We start from the raw sequence: 25,235 nt of genomic DNA, 5'->3' as shown, positions 1-25,235 counted from the left end.
AGGAAAAGGATTCTTTCATACATCTGCTTGCGGTATCCTGCTCATCCGAGTCGCTCTCAGATAGTGGATACTGCTTTCCTATTTGAAAAATACTTTCTAATGCTATAGTTGGAAAAATACTACTATTACCACTTAAATTAACTTGTTGATTTTTTTTTTGAAGTGTTGTCGATTCTATTTTCTAGTTAGAAAATAAGTATTAGAAATTGTTGACCTGGCAAGAAGTGACAATGAGGGCTGGATTCCAAAGGAACCTCCTCTGTGATGCAGTCAGGAGGACTTATCAGAACAGCAAAACCTGAAAATCTGAAAGCTGTGTCTATGTTACAATGAAAGCATCTTATTAGCTTTGAAGGGGTGTCTTTATATCACTTTTATGATCTATATTTGCATCTTGAATGTGTGTTTCATCTCTGAGAATAGCCAGATGATCTAATAATACTCAAGAAATATGAAGGGAATCACTGGAATTCCATGAATAAGGAAACCTCTCCTGATAATCTCACATCATTTGATGGAAGCAAATGGCATGTAATGAAACTGCTTATTTTATCTAAGACTAGAACAAACAATTTAACAGGCAAGGAACTGAAAAATAGGTTTGACTACAAAAGCTTGTAGCAGAACTTCTTTAAGTTACTAAGAAGTTTGCTCCAAAATTAAATGTCTGCTCTATACAACACAAATGAATAATTCATGAAGTTCGACTACAAAGTTATGCATATATGAAAATGAACATAAGGAGAATTTAAGTCAGTTTCGCACTTCTTGAAGAAGTTTGATTTTATGGAGGGTAGTAAAATCAGTGTTGGGGTTCTTCATTTCTGTTTTTGGTTTTAAACAACCACCACCACTCATCCACCTACTCCCACAGTCCTGACACAAAAGCTTGATTTAACGTCCATTCTCGGCTGAATGAAGCAATTGGCTTTAACTTTTCTCTCAGGTCCTCACTTAAACTGCAAGGTTTTGACTTACACTCCTATTGTCTGCAATTGAAGAAATCATTGTTTAAAGCCTCTGGCTCATGATAAGAATCTTACTAGACCCGATTTATACCCTGTAGAGGAAAACAGTTAACAAGGTGTCCCGTGTTTTGAATGAGGGCAGAAAGCAAAGTGGCCCTGCTCCAACTGTATTAATTGTCAACCTTTTCTACTACATCTGAATAATACAGAATAGAACCAAGAATTAGTTTTGTTTTTCTCCCCCACTTCCAGCTACTCTTAGGAGAAAAGTGAATATAAAATTCAAGGTTAGTTCAGTAGCCACTGCATATGTGCATATGGGGGGGGAGGTGGGTATGTACTCTTGGAATCTAAAAACTCACCTGTTTCTTCACAAAGTAAAGCAAAAACTACCACCACCAAAACCTTCTCATCAATCATACCTTATGTTGGAGTCAAGAAAGTGCCCTTTGTTAGTCTGGATTAATTCAGAATAGAATGTCCAACTGAACTGCCTTGAGTGAAAATGATCCTATGAACAAAGAAAAGTCACCATTTTCCTTTCAATACCCCAGAGGAGAGGTAAGACTCCCAAGGGATCTATTTGTCAGATAAATTCACTAAATTGAAAGATGACTGCACATCTCAACCTGATGGTGGAACCTACCATCACTTGTGAACTAGCACGTTTTGCCTTCAGGGTTTCTAAGTGAAATTCTAAAATATCATTTTAGTGCTAAAAAACTTAGCAAGATTACAGTGGTCTTTCCCTGTGCAATGGCTTTATGGCCTTGTAAAGTAAACTTGGTAGGGGAGGCATGCTTAACAGTTAGGCTAGGTATTTTCTGCTTCATCAGGAAAGAATAAAATTGCCTGAATGAAACTGGGGGAGGGTAGGATGGAGATGATTAAAATGTTGACAATTTATGTTAGGGTTTTACCTTATGCGAACTGAAACAAAAGTCAAACACAACCCAAACACCTCATAACAAGGTGTTATAACTCACAGAACTCATGTATTCTATTCAAAGGATGAGGCCAAAATGTGACCCCATAGTCATAACATGGGTTCTCACCCAAGGCACAACACACAATGGTTGGTGCACCATGAATAGTCATGGGGGCAGTTTGGATCTTCGCATGTAACTTATATTAAGAAAATTATATGCTTGAAAGCAATCTCTACCATAACATCAGGCTTCCCTGGTAGCTCAGACCTTAAAGAATCTGCCTGCAATGCAAAAGATCCCTGGGTTGGGAAGATCCCCTGAAGTAGGAAATGGCAACCCACTCCAGTATTCTTGCCTGGAAAATTCCATGGACAGAGGAGCCTAGCAGGCTACAGTCCATGGGGCTGTAAACAGTCAGACACGACTGAGTGACTAACACACACACTACATCATCACTCTCATTTGCCAGCATCTCTGTTTTCTTGGGTGGGAGGAAAATGGTGGAATTACAGGTAGACCTCAGAGAATTGTAGCTACTGAGAATTACCTATAATCTGTTGTACATATGGGAAAAGGCCTTCCAAATAAGGATGCAAAAAGCATACTGTGCGTAACTAAACCAAGAGCCTAGGAATGAAATGTCCACCCTTAGCAATACCCCTACTCTGGAACAACCCTAGAGGGAAACTCTGTGTGTGTGTGTGTGTATGTTAGTTGCTCAGCCATACCTGACTCTTTGCGACATCATGGACTGGGGCCCCACTAGGCTCCCATGTCGATGGAATTCTCCAGGCAAGAATACTGGAGTGGGTTGCCATTTCCTTCTCCAGAGGATCTTCCCAACCCAAGGATTAAACCCGGCTCTCCTGTATTGCAGGCAGATTGTTTACCACCTGAACCACCAGGGAAACAGGGTAGGGATTATTGTTTATCCCTTTAGATGACTGTTTGCTAACATATCTCTACAGGATGGGTTCCTAGAAGGAAACAAGCCACCCTGAGGTTATCATTTAGAGGTGACTTGTGACACCATAGCTTTACTGACTATGGCAAAGCCTTTGACTGTGTGGATCATAATAAACTGTGGAAAATTCTGAAAGAGATGGGAACACCAGACCACCTGACCTGCCTCCTGAGAAATCTGTATGCAGGTCAGAAAGCAACAGTTAGAACTGGACATGGAACAACAGACTGGTTCCAAATAGGAAAAGGAGTACGTCAAGGCTGTATATTGTCACCCTGCTTCTTTAACTTATATGCAGAGTACATCATGAGAAATGCTGGGCTGGAGGAAGCACAAGCTGGAATCAAGATTGCTGGGAGAAATATCAATAACCTCAGATATGCAGATGACACCACCCTTATGACAGAAAGTGAAGAAGAACTAAAGAGCCTCTTGATGAAAGTGAAAGAGGAGAGTGAAAAAGTTGGCTTAAAGCTCAACATTCAGAAAACCAAGATCATGGCATCTGGCCCCATCACCATGGCAAATACATGGGGAAACAGTGGAAACAGTGGCTGACTATTTTTCTGGGCTCCAAAATCACTGCAGATGGTGACTGCAGCCATGAAATTAAAAGACGCTTACTCCTTGGAAGGAAAGTTATGACCAATCTAGACAGCATATTAAAAAGGAGAGACATTACTTTGCCAACAAAGGTCCATCTAGTCAAGGCTATGGTTTTTCTAGTAGTCATGCATGGATGGGAGGGTTGGACTATAAAGAAAGCTGAGTGCTGAAGAACTGATGTTTTTGAACTGTGGTGTTGGAGAAGACTCTTGAGAGTCCCTTGGACGGTAGGGAGATCCAACCAGTTCATCCTAGAGGAGATCAGTCCTGAGTGTTCATTGGAAGGACTGATGCTGAAGCTGAAACTCCAGTACTTTGGCCACCTGATGCGAACAGCTGACTCATTTGAAAAGACCCTGATGCTGGGAAAGATTGAGGGCAGGAGGAGAATGGGACAACAGAGGATGAGATGGTTGGATGGCATCACCAACTCAATGGACGTGAATTTGGGTAAACTCTGGGAGTTGGTGATGGACAGGGAGGCCTGGTATGCTGCGGTCGATGGGGTCACAAAGAGTCAGACATGACTGAGCAACTGAACTGAACTGTGACACCATTCCATTCTACTGCCCACCTCTCCAAACTCCTTAAATAAAGGGGATAATTACTTGATTCATCCTAGAGCTGAAAACTATGCTCCTGTTGGGTAATAACAGCCGGACTTCCTCATTATTGAACTTCTGATAACAGATTCGGGTCCTGTGGTCTTCATCAAAAAAGAAAAAGAAAACTCTCAAGTCACTTTAGAAGAAGTGAGGCTTGTCTAAGGACAGGAAAAACTTCAGTCTAAGGGAAAGCCAGGAACCCCTGAGCCAGGGCCCAGGAGTCAAAGAAACCTACAGCCAAACCAAGCAGACCTGTCTCTAGCTCCCCATCTGACTGCTCCTCATGAAATAGTCATGTCACAGGAGACCCAGCCTGCTCCTGCCTTTAATACTGCAAAGCCACATGGAAATATGAGTCCCTGATAACAAACACACCCAAGGAAGAAATTCTTAACACCCAAGGGCAGGAGACAAAAGGGCCAGAGGCAATCAAGAGGAAGAAAAAAGAAACCAGCAGTACAATAAAGAACTGCTGACAGAATGGCTATCATCAAAAAATCCACAAACAGCAAATGTTGGAGAGGGTGTGGAGAGAAGGTAAGCCTCCTACACTGTTGGTGGGAATGTAAATTGGTACAGCCACGATTGAGAACAGTATGGAGTTTCCTTAAAAAAGTGAAAATAGAGCTGCCATAAGATCCAGCAATTCCAACCCCGGGTATATATTTGGCGAAAAACATCTGAAAGGAAACACGCACCCCAGTGTTCATTGCAGCACTGTTTAAAAAAGCCAGGACACAGAAGCAACCTAAATGTCCATCGACAGAGGAAATGATAAAGAAGATGTGGTACATATGTACAGTGGAATATTACTCGGCCATTAAAAAGGATGAAATAATGCCATTTGCAGCAACATGGATGGACCTGGAGAGTGTCATACTGAGTGAAGTAAGTCAGACAGAGAAGGAAAACTATCCTATGACATCCCTTATAGGTGGAATCTAAAAAAAAATGATACAAATGAACTTACAAAACAGAAAGAGACTCACAGACTTAGAAAACCAACTCATGGTTGCCATGGGGAAGGGACGGTTAGGGACTTTGGGAATAACATGTACACGCTGCTATATTTAGAATGGATAACCAATGGGGGACCTAGTGTATAGTACATGGAACTCCACTCAATTTTATGTGCCAGCCTGGATGGGAGTGGGGTTTAGGGGAGAATGAATACATGTATATGTATGGCTGAGTCCCTTCACTGTTCACCTAAAACTACATTGTTAACTCCATTGTTAATCAGCTATACCTCAATACAAAATAAAAAATTTAGTTTGGAAAGAAGTGATTTGGTAGCTTGAGATGCAATAAAATCCATTTATTCATGCAGAAATCTGCAATCTGGCTGTTTGTATAAAAAAAAAAAAAAAGACCTCCTGACAGATACTGAACTTGTAAGGGAAGAATAAATAAATCCCACAGATCATTGAGAACATTGCCCTCCTCGTCTTCCCCACCTGAGAGCCACTCTAGAATAGGGAAGATGTCCCAATACTCCGAGGAGCCCTAGATAGCTTCTGTAGAAGAGACAAGGGTGTCTAGAGCAAGCCAGTGCTGCCCAGAGCATGAACTGAGTTGACCAACAGAGTGGCTTTCGATTGCTGAAATGACTACAGAAACTGGCCAGGAAACCGGAGTGCCACCTTGACACAACCGGATGCAATGAAGACCAATGGTGACAAAACTAGGCTGCAGATCGTGAGGGCAGTGCATGTGATCCACAGCCAAGGTTACTGCATGAGGCGTCTCACTGCCAACAGGAACATCAAAACCCTCACACATCATGCTGTAAACATTGTGATGAATTGATCTGAAAACCAACAGGCTCCATTCAGTTCACAAAACACTTCATTTTTAGACAAGAAAGCAGCTGGATGAACTGAGTCCACTTTTAGCAATAAATAAAGAGGGAGGTAAAAACGTGTTATCTGATTTGCTACAGGTTTTCTGGCTGGGCTATAACAGACTCGAAGTCAGGTCAGTAGAGTCCTTGGGGAGAGCAGACAGATAGATGACTTTCTCCAGCCCTCTATTTGCTGCTCTTTGATGGGGGGCTGTTACACCAAAGCTTCTACACAGTGTCAAAAGGTCACACCTAAGAGGTTTCTAGAGGAGTTAGGGAAGCTGAAGTTTATCAGGGGTGAAATGATTCTCCCAATATACCCTTGTACTAAGATATAAGCAGCAAGATTTTGCCCAGTCTCTGGCCTCAACCCTTAACTTTATTTACACATAAAGCCAAAGTTGCACTTTTTAAACAGTAAATCTCACTGGAAATCAGTAGCTGAAATTAAATAAAGACATAAGAAATATCCTGCCAATAACAAAATCAGTTCTGCCCAAGAACTTTCTGGGTATCCCCAGGTGGTAACTAGAAACTCGCCTCACAAAAAAATAAGTAACCATTTAATTTCTTAGCACCAAATAATAGTACCTCAGTACCGAAAACAGTTGGAGAAAGGAGATACTAGACTTAAAAGTGTTTTCCAAATAAGAAAATCTTCCCCTATCAAGTGTGAAGCCCTATTTTAACCAATTATTTTTTTCACAGAGAAATATCTCAGATACATTCCACACTAATTAGGGCTATGAAACAGGTTTAATATTGTAATTTTGATACCCTTCCTGACAGCAAGATAAATACTACGAACACTGCAGGAACTGAAGTATGCAAATTACTTGCTTACCTGAAATAGTAAACGGAACACTTGTGAGTGTGAGTATATGTGTTTTACTGTGGAAAGGGCCCTATCTAAATTCTCAAAGTGACCCAAGAAAGGGTCTGAAACCAACTGAACCAAGATGGGTAGAGGTCTCTGCCTCAGACCCATGGGCCCCCAGTGCTGTGATGTTTCAGTAGCATCCTCGTTGCTTCCCATGGTCTTTCTGTTTTTAGCTATCACCTCTCACCCACACTATTCACACCACTTTTGTGGTTTCTATTTGTCTTACCCCCTCTAGTTGCTTTTCTTTCTCTCTTCTCACTCGCATTTCTGCCACTGCTCCTTCACTTCTATTGTGAGGACAGGTATCACTTGATTCTAAAAAGCAGTGTGATCCTCTTCTGGTTAGCAGACCAGTCACATGTCTTCTAAATTGCAGCACTTGGGGTTGGTCTCATTTCTGCTCAATACTGGGACTCTCTCTGGTTACCTTTGGGTTTGTGGGTATTCTAGAAAGTTGAAGATGCCGGGTACCTGCTTGCTGGGGACATTATTGGAGCAAGCTTCTCCTAGATATCAGCAGGCTGAACATCAAAGTTAAATGGCAACAAACACATGCTCCCTGCTTAACCTATGATCTACAGATGACTTTAAGGAAATTGAGGCTCTTTTGTCTCTTTTCCAGCTTATATGAGCATCTGAAATATCTGCATCCCCAGACTAAGCTGGGATTTGCAAGAAATATTTAGAGCTTGCTCAGCATGGCACTTTCAATCATGTTCTATAAATGGGACACTGGTAAATGAGCCATAAAGAAAAAAAAAAGAAAATGCTACTGCTTCTCTATTGGTAGATTATAGCAAAATGTAAAATGAAAAGAGGGAGATGAGGAAAGCAGAGGGATCTCTGATTGCTGGGGAGTCAGATGAGCCTGGGGGCGACAGAACTGGTAAGAATCCTGGCAATTGCTGAGCCCTGTGACAAGGACAAAGTTGCAAAGCTGCTTTACCCCACCACAGAAGATAAGATGCTGGCTCCTGAAATGCCTGAAAACTGCTTTCACTTCTTACCTGTCACTGCAGCTGTTTTATAGTTTGCAGGGAGGGAGCTGATTAGCTTTTTACATAACTAAAAATGACAGTGCCATGGAGGGGAGAGATATTCCCAAGAAGAGCTAGAAGTGGCAGACCTCAGATAATATAAAAATTACTGAATTAAAAACTGTATATACATAAAATATGCACAGAAACATCAGCTCTTCAAAAGTTGAAACAGAGATGAAACATATAAACAATAGAAAAAGCAGTTATAGATACCCAAAAGGCAAGTAATAAGATTAGCATATAGTTGAAAAAAAGTGGCTGAGAAAAGCCATAAACCCCCAGTCCTCCTGCGTTTGCACTACAAGGGTGTGGGTACCCACAGGTCTCCACACCTGTGGTCCAGATGGATGTGTCTGTCCAATTTCTTACCTCGCTGCGCTCACTGGCTGGGATGTGTGAAGGCTGTGCTTCTTCATCGAGTGGCTCGATGACGGTCACCTCTGCAAACTCCTCCACGGATTCTTGAAATTCAGGTAAAGATCTGCGTCCATAACGCTTCCCACCTCTAACATATTTGGGCTGAGCTTCCAGAGTGCAGTCTGGGCAAGGAGACAAGAGTTGAGGCCACATTTACAAGACAATCTCAGTCCCTATCTGACACTCCCAGCCTTTGGACACAGCCTCTTATATACCAGCCCCAAAATAAACCACCACCGTTTGCCAGCTGCAGTGGATGTGGGCGTCCATGAGCCAGCAGGTCAGATGCAGAACATAGCTTCTAATTCTGAAAGATTTATAGTGCCCTGAGTAGATCTTAGCATATGGTGGGAGAGATGCAGAGCCCACAGCGAAGAATTTGCTTTAAACTATGGAATTAAGATCAGGACAAAGCAAGCAGTCATATTTGTTCTTCTGTTTATCAAGCTATGCTCACAGACAAAGGGGAAGGTAGAGGGACGGATGATACCACCAAAGAGACACATTGGAAAATGATGATAAAATGAACACTCTGTCAGCACTGTAAAGGTAGCATTCACACCAATTAATCTGGAACACACCCCTCTTGTACCTCAATGACTCCTTTGTTAACCATCCCACTTTCTGATCCATCAGACAAGCAAGATGAGAGAACAAAGAAACCGACACAGTGCGTCCTAATCAATTAACGACAGCTCATTGCTTACACAAAACTTGGCATCAAAATCTCATTATAAAATTAAAAGCTGTGGAATAAAACAGCAAATGCAAAACTGCATTAAGAAAATGATATATTCTTTTCTCTTCATGAGCTTTGTGTATTGCAAAATAAAAAAGAATGTGCATATAAGGGGAGAGTCACCTCCTGGCCTTGAAGAAGGGCTTCAGCATTCTGCAGGACATGTCTCAGGTTCAACCTTCACCATCATCCCCACCTTCACCACCACCAAAACCATCACCACACCACCACCATCACCACACACTAATCTTTCTCTACAATGGTAGCTTTAAAGCAATAATACTTCACTCATTACGAATGTCAAATTAGAGATAGACCTTTTTTCTTAGCATCTTGAACACAATTAGGAGAATAAAAATTTCCATGAAATATAAGACTGGCAATACTTTGACTTCAGTTCTTATAACCCTTCCAGACACACTGTCTCTCTGGAGAACATATGTGTTCTGTTTGAACATGACAGTCTTTTTTTTTTTTAAACATGACAGTCTTAACAAGGTATGTCTGAACTCAGACATGTATTTTTAGGTAAGGGCTGTACACATTTCAACAAAATTAGGGTAGATGATTAGACAAGAACTAAGAAAATAAAACCCTACTCCTTAACATGAAAATGTTAAGGGGTAGCCATTACTTTGATCACCATAGGACTGGTGATCCTATGTGACTAACTCTGTCCTCACTCCCCCCAGGCCCTTTTCCTGGGAGAAGCTCTGATTTCACAAATGTGCTCAGAAACATCCTGAAAATACTCAGCAAAGCTCAGAGTGAAGTATTTATGCTTGTTCTATAAATTCTAGCGATATTTATACCCAGCTTTTTCAAAGTACCAGCCAAGTCACTTTATTAGGTCGAGTGATTCTCTTACACAAAGTGTTGAAGCATACAAAATTTATACTGAAAGGCACATGCATATCTGAAGGTACCTTTTATCAGAAGAGATTGTGTCAGCTTGTGAGCATTCAGGAGCGGCCCAGACACCCGAGCTACTTGTTGGCAGCTGACACCCACAGATGCTAGTCAGATAAGAGGCAATGTAGAACCATCCTTAATTTATTACATATTCTTAAATTTTAGTGGAGGACAACAAGATACACCATTTAGTGGTGATGGGGGCTTAGAAAAAATTCAAGGGAAAATGTAAAACATCGGAAAATGGAACATGGGATTTTTCCACTGTGAGGAGATAGTCACGGTCTGGGGAAGGAAGTGACAAAGAACTCTTAATATACGCTGTGCTTTTTCACAGGAAAAAAAGCAGTGGGACAAAGCCACTGTTTCAAACAAAAACCAAAAAAGTCCCACTGTGATTTAATCTAAAACCCATCTGTGGATAAAATGGTTCCCTAGTTAGTGAAAGTGTTAGTCACTCAGTTGTGTATTACTCTTTGCAACCTCATGGACTGTATGCTGCCAGGCTCCTCTGTCCATGGGATTCTCCAGGCAAGAATACTGGGGTGGGTTGCCATTCCCTTTTCCAGGGGATTTTCCTGACCCAGGGATCGAACCCAGGTTTCCTGCATTACAGGCAGATTCTTTACCATCTGAGCCACCAGGGAAGCCCTAGTTATTTACCACTAAGTATCTCATGCTGTGTAGGGAGCAGGGGTAGGTTTGAAACAGTTTTTTTCCTACACAATGAAAGGTAATATGTAGATTGTGAAACACTAGGATCCTTTGGTGTTTTATTTATATACTCACTTATTTTTGCATTGCCAGAAACTTTAATTTTTAAGTTAATTTTATATTTTAATTACACAAACCAATTCTGAGTAAACACTAATATCTTTCACAGACTGTACCTACATCACAAAGTTAATTTCTAGAGAAATCTATTAAACTATAAAATCTCTTAGGAATAAAGATATTAACACAGCAAAGGAAAAATGAAATATTAAAGTTTCCTCATAAGAAATTTCACAAATCATACAATAAAGTATCAGACTAATCACATCAATTAAAAATAGTTACATTTTAGACTTACATACCCACATATTCTTTTTCTGTTTAGAGCATCAACCTCATTGTACTTACAAAATAAGAAGGGGAAGAAAGACATTAAATGTAAGGAGGTCTAGAGAGAACATTCATGCCAACAGTCATTGCTGTGTTAAGGGTTTGAAAACGCCAATATTCTCCTTATTCATCTCAAGCAGGGCTTTACAAGTGTTCAGCAGCAGTCCACCAAAAAGGAGGCCTTAGTGGGGGTTTCAAGACATTCTTGCTCACTGAAACTAAAGAACACCTTGCCCCTTCCTTACCATGCCCAAGAAAGACTTGCCAAACCACAGCCCTGGGGCAAAGCTTCTTTACTCTAGGAGCACATCTAGATGTGATGCACGTAATCTTTTCTATGTCAGATAATACATGGTCATTTAACCTATTAAGAAATGAAATTATGTACATATAGCTTCCTTTAACCTAAGTGTAAGTAACTGCTCCAATCATGAGCTCCAAGGAGGGACATGAAATATCAGTGGGGGCGCAGGGGGTGGGGGAAATAAAGGACCGCTTTTTCTTTCAGTGTTTCAGTTCCTTGAATGTCTATTTATGATTCTACCTGGAGTGTCAAGCTTGTGAGCCATTTTCCCTTCTTTCCTGTTTTCCATTTCCCCTATTTGGCATCACTACATAAAAGCACAAGTGAGCTTTGAAAGAAAGCAGAGAAGCCCACACTGCCTAGAGGAGTCTTGGACTCCTGGAGCTTCTGGAGAGCTCACAATGAGATGTAACAAGAAGAGAAAACTCCAGAGCTGTGACAATGTTCGCTTTCCAGGATCAGGATGAACCACAGTGCATACATTTAATGTGACCAGAAGATCTTGTGCTCACAATAAAAGAAAAATTGAAATACAAAGTTAATGAGAATGACCACTTGGAACAGGCTAGCTGCAGGCAGGGAAAACAACCAACAGCCACCCACCCCCACTCCCTTCTCCCTCTAACTGAGCAGGGCAGTGTTCACTCTGTGCTCTCCCCCAGAACTGCCCCAGACACCTGTGTGACGCGAATGGCCACTTGGAACACTCAGTTCTTGCAATGGCCAAAGACAAAGCAATGAGGACCCAAGAGGAAGCTGAAATGGTTACCCAAAAGCCTAAACACTATTTATTCCATCAATACTTTTCATGAAAAACACAAGCTTAGGACCTGGGATGAAGTACCATCCACAGTAAAGTATTAGTCACTCAGTCAATGTCTGACTCTCTGTGACCCAATGGACTGTAGCCATCAGGCTCCTTTGTCCATTGAATTCTCCAGGCAAGAATACTGGAGCGGGTTGCCATTTCCTTCTCCAGGGGATCTTCCTGACCCAGGGATTGAACTCAGGTCTCCTGCACTGCAGGCAGATTCTTTACCATCTGAGCCACCAGGGAAGCCCAGCATCCACAGTACATACATGGGAAGTTAGAGAGTTTCAGAGACGCACCCTAGTATTAAATACCAGACACCAGCCATGGCAGAGCATTCTGTTGTAGTTGTTGAGGGATAAGATGGCTATTTTATCACTTTTTGATTCAAACTTCCCTTTTCCCTGAAATGACCTGAGGATATTTCCAGGACGAAGAAGAAAGCTATGCCTTGTGGTGCTGATCTCCTTATTTTGGAATTGCTCCTGCAATCCCTGGCTTCCTGCCTCCTTAACCTAGGAATTCATTCCCAGAGACCCCATCCCTTCTAATGGACCTGGGAACAGGGGGATTGTCTGAGACCCTCTAGACTACATTTCTGCTGACCTCACGGAATTCCTGAAATCACTCTTTTGAAAATAAAGCAGGTGTAAACCTCAGGACAAGCCTCTCCCTACCACCCCACCCCACAAAGCTTCCAGGGAAGAGGCAGTTGTGCAGCAAATGAGCACCCCCACCTCCACCGTGCATCCCACCTCGTCGCCCACTCTGACACACTACTGCACAGGGATCACACAGTCAGAGAGCAAATGCACACCCGATACTAAGGAAGAGAAAAGGGAAGAGGAGAAGCAAAGCGGAGAACCACCCAGAGAGAGGAAGACACAGAGACAGAAAGAGAACAGCAAAGGAAGCGGGAGAGGGACAGAAGCAGGGCGGAGAGCGAGAGGCCGATGGAGGGCTGGGAGAGCAGAAGCGGGAAGAATTGATGGGTTGGGGTCCAACAGGCAGAGGAAGAATGAGTGAGAGGCCAAGAAGAAGAGGAGAGGAGGGTAGAGGAGAGCGGGAGAGGTGGGGAAAAAAAAAGGCTGGAGAGGGAGATGTTCCAAGGAAGAGAGGGGGAAAAAGACAGCTGGAAAGCCTTGGGACATTATATCCATTCCTTCTGCCTCCCAGTGCAACCCCACCTCTGCGGAGACCATCTGCAGGCAGGGTTCTCATGCCCCATTTTTGTGTCCACACAGCCCTTTCCAAGGCAGCTGCTTCCTGAACCCTAGCACCCCAGTCCCCAATCACACCTCTCTTCCAGCATCTTCACACAAGATGCAGGTGCCAATTGGAGCTTTAGTGTCCTCCCCGGATGCAAACCTGGAGAAGGAAATGGCAACCCACTCCAGTCTTTTTGCTTGGGAAATCCCTAGACAGAGGAGACTGGCAGGCTACAGTCCACAGGGTTGTAAAGAGTCAGACATGACTTAGCAACTAAACAGCTGAATGCAGACAGAATTTTAGGAGCAGTCTCCACAAGTTCTTAGCAGTTCAGTCTCCACAAGTTCCACTCAGCTCTTAGCAATCCGAGTGATGTTTCCTGCGGGAACACAGGGGCTTCTGGGCACAAATGTAATGGGGTGGCTCTGATTAGCTTTGTCTGGAAGGGAAATGTCAAGGGGAAGGTTAGCACTCTCCCCAAGGGTGCTGAGGATGGTGGATAGGTGTGGTCTAGCAACCCCCAGGGTGGACTGGTCTGACCAGATGATCTATCAAAGCACTAAAGCAGGTGAAGACCTGTCAACAGGAAAAACTCTTTGAGTTGAAAATGATGATAAGATTGTTCCCCAATCTTCTCCTGGGAGGCTCAGCCTGCTAATTCCTGTTAGAAGGCCCTGCTTCTTGAGCCATTTGGGGGAAGAAGCCAGAGATTCACAGATCATCTAACTGAATCCTCCCCATTCTTCAAGGCTCAACTCAAAACTGACTTCTTTCAAGCCTGGTATAACTTTCATGGGACCTTTTTTCTCCTGTGAATTCAGTGCAACCAATATATTGATTGCTCCATGCTTAATACTGACCATGGTTATATTTTTCTATAAACATTTTACTTGTTAGATTTACCTACCCAGCCAGACTGCATGCTTTCCAGGGCAGCAGTGCTTTATGGAAAGAGCCCATGGGCTTTGGAGTCAAAGAGACCTGGACCCATAGTCCTTATTGAGGTGAGGAGTTCCTAACATCCTGAGGTTTGGGGGAAGCCACAGGAGCTTTGTGGGGCAAGGGCACTATCTGTCAGGTAGCTTCTGCCTGGGATTGGGTTCTCCCACCCACGGTCCTGGGGGTCAGCGGTGGCCTGGAGCCCATGGAGCAGAGTCAGGGAAAGCCTCACAGCCCCCAGCCCTGCAGCACATTCCTTCTCCTCATGTGTTGTGACAGGTTAAGATTACTGGCAAACGCACAGTGACGGCATCCTGTCTGTCTCAGAAACTGAAGCCGCCTTCATCTCATTCGTGCCCTCATTTTCTCCTCCTTGTCATCCCCTTTCCCTTCACCACAGTGCTGACATGAAGGCATGTGTGCTAAATCACTTCAGTTGTGTCCAACTCTTTGTGACTCTATGGACTATAGCCCACCAGGCTCCTCTGTCCATGGGGATTCTCCAGGCAAGAATGCTGGAGTGGGTTGCCATGCTCTCCTCCAGGGGATCTTCGTGACCAAGGGATCAAACCTGAGCCTCTTACATCTTCTGCACTGGCAGGCTGGTTCCCTGTCACTAGCACCGCTGACATGAAAGGACACACCAATTCTCTAGGACTCCCTGCAGAAAACTACCATTTTCTTGTCCCTGGTTTGGAAACCATCACATACACTGGAACTGAAATAAACTTAGGTCAGCACAACTTCCAAACAAACTGTTTCATTAGCAAAATTCTCACCAGACTTATTTGTTTAATTTTAAATAACAGTAATGTCCTTTTTGCACATACACACACACACACACACACATATATATATATATTTAAGTGCCTTCTTGCTTCTTGGAAGGTCATAACAGTAAGTATCCTTCTAGAGGACAACTGAATAGCTGCCTAGTCTTTGATTATACAGGTACATCATAGCTTGCCTAACCAAAACACACTGTCAAAAATTTCTGCTTGAGGGCTTCCCTGGTGCCTTAGTGGTAAAGAATCTGCCTCCCAGTGCAGGAGACATGGGTTTGATCCAGGAAGGTCCCACATGCCTCAGGGCAACTAAGCTCATGAGGCACAACTACTGAGCCTGTGCTCTGCAACAAGAGAATCCACTGCAATGAGAAGTCCGTACACCACAACTAGAGAGTAGCCCCCGCTCTCTGCAACCACAGAAAAGCCATTGTAGCAATGAAGACCTAGTGTCACCAAAAATAAATACATAAAATTACTTTCAAAAAAATTTCTGCTCAAGATATATATAATGAGTATTTTAAATGACTCTTACACACATAATTATTTCTATAGCATAAAATGTGAATCTGGCATTGATTGGCCAAAAACACTTTTATAGTTTTTGATGCTTATTGTATTATAAAAATCCAGGAATGTCCCACTATTTTACATGACCACTAGTGGATTTGAACATTTCTAGTTCCCTCTGATCTCAGGAAATGAGTCCTCACACTGTCTTTTGATGGTGGTGGTGGTTAATGGTAGTGCCTTTATGTTGCTTTTAACTTTTGAAGAAATTTTTTTGGTCCTCACTGATAGCATCCCATATATACCAAGGGAACCAGAGACTAAGTTCTTAACTGAAGAGAGGACAAGAGGACACTCCTGCTGGCCATCTGTGCATATCTTCTAAAAACAGGGCCCTCAGCCAGAGTTCAGGGCCTGGCCCACGGCCCCCGAATACAGCTGCAAGCACAAATCTTCAATCCCTGCAAACCGGTATCTAGCCTGCTGTCTGCTTCAATGCACACTTGCCAAGTAAATGAGGAGCTATTTGTTTATTATAGTCACAGCTTCTCCAAAATACAAGGAAAATAATTAGAAATAGGGAAGTTTCTGGAGTGAAGAATGTTTATTACCAACAAAAACAAAAAACAAAAACCCAATCATCTGCCTTATTTTTCTAACGGTTTAGCTTTTCCAAACCTGAGATTTCCCTCACCAGATAAACAAAGGAAAGATATTTACATTAACAGTATGAGGGGAGGAAGCACTTGCTGCGTCATGCTAACATCTACCACAGAACAGAAACCTACTGCAAGATGCATCAGACAAGGACAAAAGTCTCTGGAGAACAGATCCGGACAGCGTAGCCATGTAACTATGTAGCTTACAGCCGTGTAGCTTGGACCGTGTCAGCATCTCTGTCACCCAAATCCTATAATCCATAAATAATAATTAAGGTGTCCCTCTCTCACTCTAGGAAAACAACTTGAAAATTAAGCTGCACACGTAGATGTGGGGGAGCTCTGCCACCAGTGATGTTAATCAGCTTGGAATCCACAAAGGACTCCCTACATCCCCAACCCATTTTTCTGACTTCATCTGAATTTTAGTACCTTCATTGCATTGTTGAGTTTTTAGGGGGAAAAACTCTCTGTTAAACAGTTTTAGAATCATAAACATCAGAGTTAAAAAGATGCTACAAATCATCTATACCTTCTAATTTTAGAAATAAAGACACTGTACCTCAGAGATGTTAGAAATGGCAGAACCCAAGACTGTTATCAGTCTTAACTGATATCATGACTTAACTCCATCTCCTCTGAAATCTTATTATAGCTTTGTTTTTCTATTATTTATATATAGCTGTCTTTTATTAGAAGAATAGGAAAGTATGAACTATACTGGGCATTTGCTGTTAAGTTAACCTTTGTAGTGTCAATTTATTTTGGGTGAAATTTTATAGAAACAGAGCTAGTTTTTTCACACACATAGATGTTATTTAGATATTAGGAGACAACACAGCTGAATCCTGGAGTTGAATGGGTTTTAAGTATTTTCTAGTATAATTACCTTCACACATGAGGTAACCAAAGACCTCAGAGGTTTTAATATATCAGTTCAGTTCAGTTCAGTCGCTCAGTCGTGTCCGACTCTTGGCGACCCCATGAATCGCAGCACGCCAGGCCTCCCTGTCCATCACAAACTCCCGGAGTCTACTCAAACTCATGCCCATCGAGTCAGTGATGCCATCCAGCCATCTCATCCTCTGTCGTCCCCTTCTCCTCTGGCCCCCAATCCCTCCCAGCATCATGGTCTATTTCCAACGAGTCAACTCTTTGCATGAGGTGGTCAAAGTATTGGAGTTTAATGTATAAGGCCACCCAATTAGGGGAGCATGGGGTGGCAGAGAGTTGGCCACCACTGAACACATATCCCAGTATTACACAAATCCTGGCTTAAGGGTCTTCCTACCATATCAGGCTGGATTTTCCATATTATAGTCAGGTGCAGCACTGGATATTTTTAATTTATAAACATCTTAGATGTTACAAAATATCAGCTCATGACTCATTCAGTGTCAAAGGCTGTGCACTATGGCCCTCCTACTTTTACTAATTTAAGAATAATTTTTCCTCTCAAAGTCCAGTAGGTCCATTGATTTCAAGACGTAAGACAAAAAGACCACAGCCCTGGCCCCTTACGGTGGAAGACGAACTAAGTGCTGAACAGCCAAGTGATGCTGAGGACATAGACACCCCTGTCACTAACGATTAGGTGAAACTTGCTCTTCTCTGCTCCTTCCTTCTGCTGCTGGCCACTTGTCAGACTCTTTCTGGCCAGGCTGCACTGACTGAGCCTGCGTTGCCCCCAGCTCATCCATCTGAGGGTGAACACCCTTAAACCAAAGCCTCCTGGACTCCCATCCCTTGGTGATAACAGTGTTAGCATCTTCCTCTGCCCCTATCTGTGAGACTTCAACTAATCCACATCCCTCTTTGAATCTCAGTTTGCTCACGGATAAAATGGCAGCATTCACTCTAGCCCTGCAGTCATGCAGTCTATGACTTAAGGGATTGTTATGTTGGTAACAGTTCAAACCAGTCAATCCTAAAGGAAATCAGTCCTGAATATTCATTGGAAGGACTGATGCTGATGCCGAAATTCCAATACTTTGGCCACCTGATGCAAAGAACTGACCCATTGGAAAATACCCTGATGCTGGGAAAGGTTGAAGGTGGCAGGAGAAGGGGACGACAGAGGACGAGATGGCTGGATGGCATCACTGACTCAATGGACATGAGTTTGAGCAAGCTCTGGGAGTTGGTGATGGACAGGGAAGCCTAGCGTGCTGCAGTCCATGGGGTCGCAAAGAGTTGGACACGACTGAGCGACTGAACTGAACCATGTTCGTAAAGGGGAAAGAGGGGGTGAACCCAGGTGGCCTCTTGATATACAGCATTTAAGTCCTGATCCTTCTTTCTCTGCCTCTCTCTAGCCAAGCCAGGCAGCCTGTAGGGGTGGAGTCACATATTTGAGTGGGTGGAAGAATGTTTGAGTGAAAAGAAATGCATGATCCCCAGAAATGACTGGAAGGCCCAGGGAGTGACAGGCAAAAGTCAGAAAAAGCAGAGATGCTCATGAACAAAGAAGGAATGACTCAGCCTCAAATGAGATAAAACACTCTTAAGGCAAGGCTCAATTCTAGATTTTATCCTTCCAGGTCAAATGTTTGGGAAGTCACATAAATGCTGGAGGAAATGCTGTCAGTAAGTACTTTGATGCTTTATTACACTGACTTGGGGCAGCTCTGTAGCAAAGGTTTGCTATAGTCCACCCAAAGGATGGAGCACACAGTCAACTATTAAAACCCCTCTGGAAGACTTGTCCAAATGATGCCTCCTCCTGCCCAGCAGTGAGGTGCACATATAAATCTGAAACCACTGACTGCAGTTGAACTTACAGACCTTTCTTTCAAACTGTTACCAAGCTCAAGCAGACACTGTCTACCTCCTCATCCTATGATTCAGATCCCAAGATGGTACAGTTCTACAGGGAACCCTTCACATTTGTGGTCTGTATATTTATTATGACAATTTTCTGGCAGGTATCAAGATCAGGTTTTGAAGAAAGAGCAGCAAAAGGACGAGAAGCAGGGCAGCCTATTCCAAACTGACATAAACACCCATTATGGGCAAAGAGAAGAACACTGAGCTTAAGTGTATGTTACCTATGCTCGCATGAACAACAATAGATGGGATGATGGCTCTAGTTAGGGTCCCTAGATCTTACACTATTTTTATCAAGATGACAACCTTAAAGAAGTAAAACTACTAACAAAATGTGAGATCCCGTAAGAACAAAAGTCCAGGTTCCAGCACTGGGTGACCTACAGAAATTCTATTTTTAGTCTGGAAAACCTCTAGGATGCAATAAACTCCCTCCCAGGCTCGTTGGGGGCTTGCAGAGAGCTCTGGCAAGCCTCAGAATTAATAATAACCTTAATAAAAAGGGGGAGACTCAATCCAAACCCAAAACACTGCTAACCGCAGAGTTCATATATATGACACAAATCTGGAGCATTTCAGAAGGTCTGATGAACTGGATCACCAGTGAGGATAAGACAAGAGTTCCCACCTGTGCTTCCAAGTAGGTCACACTGAATGACTGCTTGTAGCAACAAAATGTTAATGATCTCTCCTCACTCTCAAAACTGGACTGTATTTTTAGTGTTCTCTTTTTTAAAGTCAGCTTTACTGAGGTATAATTTACATAGAATAAGTTTCACCTTTTTAGAGAGTAATTCTGTGGGTTAGAAAAAAACTTATAAAATTTGCGGCCACCATCACAATCAAGACATAAAAATGGTTTTGTTACCCCAAAATTCCCTTGTGTGCCCCTTTATAATTAACCTCTAACCCTAGCTTCTGATTTTTAAAAAACCAGACTGTATTATTATATAAATTTCAACACTGTTTACACTTCCCCTTAAATATTTACCATATGTCACTGATCCTAAGATCCAACACACACATTCCTAGATTTGAACATTCTCAAATTATGATGTGTCTTATAATCAATGGCATTTTACCATTTTAACTGAGAAAAAAATTTTCTTTTTAGGAGTATATAAAATAAGATGTGCCATAATCTATAGTGCCTTAAAAAAAATCAATGAAGTATAATATTAAGTTTTCACTGAATACTTATAATGTGCTAAGCATCCTACTGGGCATTAAAAGTACAAATATGAACAACATGGACCATAAAGAACTCTCACTCAAGAGGAGAGAGAAATATAATTATAATGTGGTCCTGTCTGTAACACAGGGCTATCCACTCACTGGGACTAAATAAAATTATCCACCCTTCTTTCAGACAAAATTCTGCCCCAGTTCATATTATTTCACGTTCACAGGCAACGAGGAGGGAAGAAGGACCATTCAGTTCCACTCTGCTCATTCCAGGAATGAGTTACGGCCACACCATCTGACAGATCTCCTGGGAACAATCCAGTGATTTCTTCCCTAATTCACTGCTGTGGTAGAGAAGGCTCTTCCCAGGGTGCGACAGCTGCATGCCTTTTATGACCACGTCAAAAGACAAGTCACTCCAAATAACCGCTCAGTCTGGGGGAGGCAGATACTTCGAAGTTTCACACACATGCCTCAAAGTCCCCAGATTCTCCCCTGGACAAATTTTAAAGCAAAAGGAAAAGAAGAAAAGTTAGCGTCCTTACCTGGTTCTTGAAAGTGCTCTTCATTTGATAGAGTTCTAGACAAGATAAGTATTAATGCTTCCTTAAACTGGTCAAAATGCACCTGAAAATAAACAATTCAAAATAAATTTAAAATGTTTTCCATATCCTTAAGGAAGCAAACCCATGTACAAGGTTCCAGAACCATTTGGTAGCATCCTGACAGCCTTGAAGTGAATCCTAGAACCTGTTTTTGTTCCTGCTTCTTCTTTTCTCTAAAGCACTAAAGGGAAAATGGGAAGATCATTTTACACACCAGAGACACCAACACCAATATCAACATTTGTTCAACCCAGAGGGGGAAAATTACACAGCAAAATCCTCTTTATAAACTCAGAAGAAGATAGGTTTTGAACTCAGTTCCTTTTATTTTTCTGAACAAGACCAGAAGAGAAAGATGTTAGGTTAGACCCTAGAAAAAAATTTCCAAGTAAATGACCCTTTTAAACAATGTGCCAAAAATGCTTTCATCTCTTAAGATATTCTAAAAGAGAGTAAACTACCTTTCGAGGATGACTTGCAATACAGTCTTGCCTCAGGCAAGTAGATGATATTTATCTCCTAAGGCCCCTAATTCTATAAACAAGTAGAAACCAATAGCATACACAAAGGATAAAAGAACCTTGGGAAGCATTCTCCCGAGTTCTTAAAAACACAATTACCTTGACTGAAGTAGGACGGAACCTGAGTTTTACTCAAGTAAATACTCAGAATTGGTTATTGACGCTTTATCTAATGTTTTGCAAGTATAATTTTGCACCAATATCCTTATCAGTTTCCTTGGCACATAAGGGAGAGTCCCCCTTCTCTTGGTGTGGTCCACAAAGGGAACTGTTGGTATCACTTGGAACTTTCATTATTAAAAAATAAAAAGGGGGAGAGGTTTGTACAATTCTTGGAAAAAAAACAAACAAAGTCAGAACTGGTATATTAAAGGAGTAAAATGGTTTTCTTTATAGCCAAGTATATTATTCTATAACTTAAATTCACATGACCTCACCATGGGGCAGAAGTCAGAGATGGTATTTCTTCTTACCATAATTATAGCTTAATAACATGATACCTATTTATACAGAAGCCCATATGTAAATACAAAGTTGATAAATTCATAATGTGTGCTGCTGTGGGTCTCTTTGGGACATCATTACAAAACACTGCCTAGGAGTTTAAACATAGGTGACAGATAAAAACCACTTCTGAATTAAATGTGGAAAAGCAGCAAACCTCATTAGTTATCTAAACAATAAAGGACAACAAATCATATGTCTTATTCATGCAAATCAATGCAAAGGAGAGGAATCCACTGAGATTCATGTGTCATAAAACTGTATATGCTTGCAATTTACCACACTCCCCAAAGTGCATATGATTTCTCTACCACATTCATTTTGATTACTTGAAATTGCTTTCTGAATCATATTCCTTTAGATCACACAGACTAAAAATCAGCATATTTACGGAGCCAGAGCAGAAGTCTATTAAGGAAGGGCGGGCATCTGCTAAGGAGCCAGTGAAGGATTAAAAGATCACAGAATTATAAACTGTGCTCATTAGGTTTCATAGCCGACAAATCACACAAATACCTGGGAGAGGAAAGAAGGCCAGCTTTTGCCAGTGTCAGATGTGCTTCAGGCACTGTGGCATCCAGCTTCAGTTAACTAGGGGCAATACCATCTTCCCAACCAACCAGCTCACAAACATCACAAACCCAAGCCCCTCCTACTCAGGGCATCTCCCACACTGGCATCTACTACTTCCTACCAGGATCATGCCTTCCTCTCAGGGTGGGCAGGAGAAGGGTGAGAAGCGAAGGCTCTATATGCCGGAGCCAGCTGGCCCGAGGTTCTGACTCTGGCTCAGCCACTCGCCTGCTTCTGTGAAATGGCTCAATTACTAAACATCTCCAAGCTTTCGTCTGCTCCTCTTGAAAAGTGGGGCTATGGAACAACTAATTTTTATGACTCATTCAGCAGATATTTACTGGGCCACTGCTATGCGCCAGGCCCTATCCTAGGCCCCGATGACAGAGCTTCCATGTTCTCAGGAAGGTTACAGGGAGTCAGGCAGGTACTTTGCCAAAAGCATTGCACGTATTTTATGTTATGTATGCTACCACCTCCCTGATAACAGCTTTAGGGAGATAAAATGAGAGTTACATAAAGTGTCTCAAACTTCCTGGGACTTGTGCAGTTCAGTTCAGTCACCTAGTCGTGTCCAACTCTTTGCAACCCCATGGACTGCAGCACACCAGGCTTCCCTGTCCATCACCAACTCCCAGAGCTTGCTAGGTACTCAGTAAGTGGTAGTAGCCACTCCAATAGGACCAGCAATGGGGTGACTATTTTCACCACTTTCACAGAGAAATGGCCATGTTTTCCAAGCAAAGCGACTGACCATGAGAGTGACCCAGCCAGCCAAGTGCAGGGTGGGGTGAGAGCAGGTGATCCGGGAGCCTGCCTCTCCCAGGATCTGTGCAGCTGCCCAGCACCAGAAAAGCAGATCTGGTCTGCTGTGTTTGGGGACCCCGACTCCATGATTCTACTCTCTCTCAGGGAATCAGTAGGCATGACCAAAGGAAACTGGAGTCACTCGTTGCCAGAGTTAGTTAATGAGCTGAAGAGAAGGAGGCTCCTGTTTCAAAAGGGTGGTTCCTGCTTTGAGACTTTCACATCCTTCATACCTGACTCTGCGTGCCTCCGCTGGGTCTTCTCAAGGTGGCAGTTTTGATAGAAGTCATTGGAAAGAGCCCTTCAGAATTTTGTCCTAATGTAGTTCAACCCAGTGAGCACTAGCCACACAGATGACTCAGGGGTCTCTGTATCTCAGATTTACTGCCCCAACCCCCACTGCTAAATGGGAAAGAGATTCAGTTACTAGAAAGTTATTTTAATGCAAGTCCTGGGGGCATTATTGTAGGCTCATTCTATCCTGGACATTTAGCCAGCTGACTCTCACAACATCCAGGAGAGACAGGCCCCAATAAGTGTGTTATGAGTCTGTTTGATAGTGTCTCATAAGACCCTTCTGTTCTCTATGTCTGTCTTTTGCTCCTGTGATTAGATGAATTTTACTGCCCTATCTCAAGGCAGGCATGTTCCGCTAAATTGAAAGGAGGGAGGCTCAGAGAAGGCGTGTCCTTTCCCAAGGCCGCTGGTCTTGAAGTGACAGAGTCCCAGGAGAACTCGGGCCTTCTGCCTGGACTCATCAAAGTCCAGCTCCCTGCCCGTCCCAGCCCCCGCTTCACTCCTGGTCTGACCTCTCGGGGAGATCCCTCTGTTGCTCCAGGTCACATCCTCAACTTTACACAATGTCACCAAGTGTAAAGCCAGACACTGAAACCTGTCCTGAAGGACACGAAGGCAAGAGTATACATAACCTCTGCCCTCAAGTGGTTTACCAGCTACAGTCCAGATTCTAGAGGGTGGGAGGGGGGACAAGACAAGAAAGTCAATTAGCAACTACAAGGCTGAAATTGGCAAATGTTTTGAGACACAAAATAATGAAAAGAAAAAATAATTCCACTGTATGTGCATGATTTTCTCTCTCTCTCACACAACTTCTTTATCCATGGACATGTAGGTTACTTCCATGTCCTGGCTATTGTAAACAGTGCTGCAGTGAACACTGGGGTACATGTATCTTCTTGAATTACGGTTTTCTCAGGGTATACGCCCAGTGGTGGGATTGCTGGGTCTTATAGTAGTTTTATTCCTAGTTTTTTTAAGGAATCTCCAGACTGTTCTCCATCATGGCTATTATCAATTTACATCCCCACCAAGAATGCAGAAGTGTTCCCTTTTTATTCAACCATAAAAAGGAACAAATGTGAATCAGTGGAACTGAGGCGGATGAACCTAGAGCCTGTTATACAGAGTGAAGTAAGTCAGAAAGAGAAAAACAAATATCATATATTAACACATACATGTGGAATCTAGAAAAATGGTACTGATGAACCTATCTGCAGGGCAGGAATAGAGACACAGATATACAGAACAGACTTGTAGACATAGTTGGGGGGGAAAGAGGCTGGGACAAATCGAGAAAGTAACACCGACATATATACTGTGTAAAACAGCTAGTGGGAAGCTGCTATTCAGCACTGGGAGCCCAGACTGGCACTGTGTGATGACCTAGAGGTGTGGATGGAAGGTGAGAGGGAGGCTCAAGAGGAAGGGGATATACGTATAGTTATGACTGAGTCATGTTGCCGTATGGCAGAAACCAACACAACACTGTAAAGCAATTATCCTCCAATTAAAAAAACAAACAAATAAACAAACAATCAGCAGCTCTAAAAAAAAAAAAAAAAGCTGGTAGGGGGATCTGATAAAAGAGTATGTCCTAGTAGGCCAACAGGGAAAAGAAGGACAGTTTTTTGACATCTGACTTCTCCAAGATATTCACAGGTAGAGCTTAAAAGTTTCCAAAATGGAC

General features: G+C 42.6%; 1 protein-coding gene across 7 annotated transcripts in view; it reads right to left on the bottom strand.

Annotated features, from left to right (window-relative positions):
- NIN (ninein) overlaps positions 1–25,235 on the bottom strand; it is a 101,062-nt gene that overhangs the window by 59,173 nt on the left and 16,654 nt on the right. For 4 of the 7 annotated variants that reach the window (XM_061157388.1, XM_061157392.1, XM_061157387.1 and 1 more), the window contains 3 exons: positions 20,784–20,865; positions 9,921–10,010; positions 8,208–8,377 (listed from right to left, as the gene is read on the bottom strand). In XM_061157388.1, the coding sequence (XP_061013371.1) occupies positions 8,208–8,377; positions 9,921–10,010; positions 20,784–20,865 (342 nt within the window). The remainder of the gene's footprint in view (positions 1–8,207; positions 8,378–9,920; positions 10,011–20,783; positions 20,866–25,235) is intronic. The other 3 variants (XM_061157391.1, XM_061157393.1, XM_061157394.1) reach the window with 1 other exon arrangement.

Source organism: Dama dama, chromosome 12, assembly GCF_033118175.1.
Source record: "Dama dama isolate Ldn47 chromosome 12, ASM3311817v1, whole genome shotgun sequence".
NCBI classification, from domain to species: Eukaryota; Metazoa; Chordata; class Mammalia; order Artiodactyla; family Cervidae; genus Dama; species Dama dama.
The sequence above is the reverse complement of the archived record's forward strand: the minus strand, read 5'-3'. Positions and strand labels throughout refer to the sequence as shown.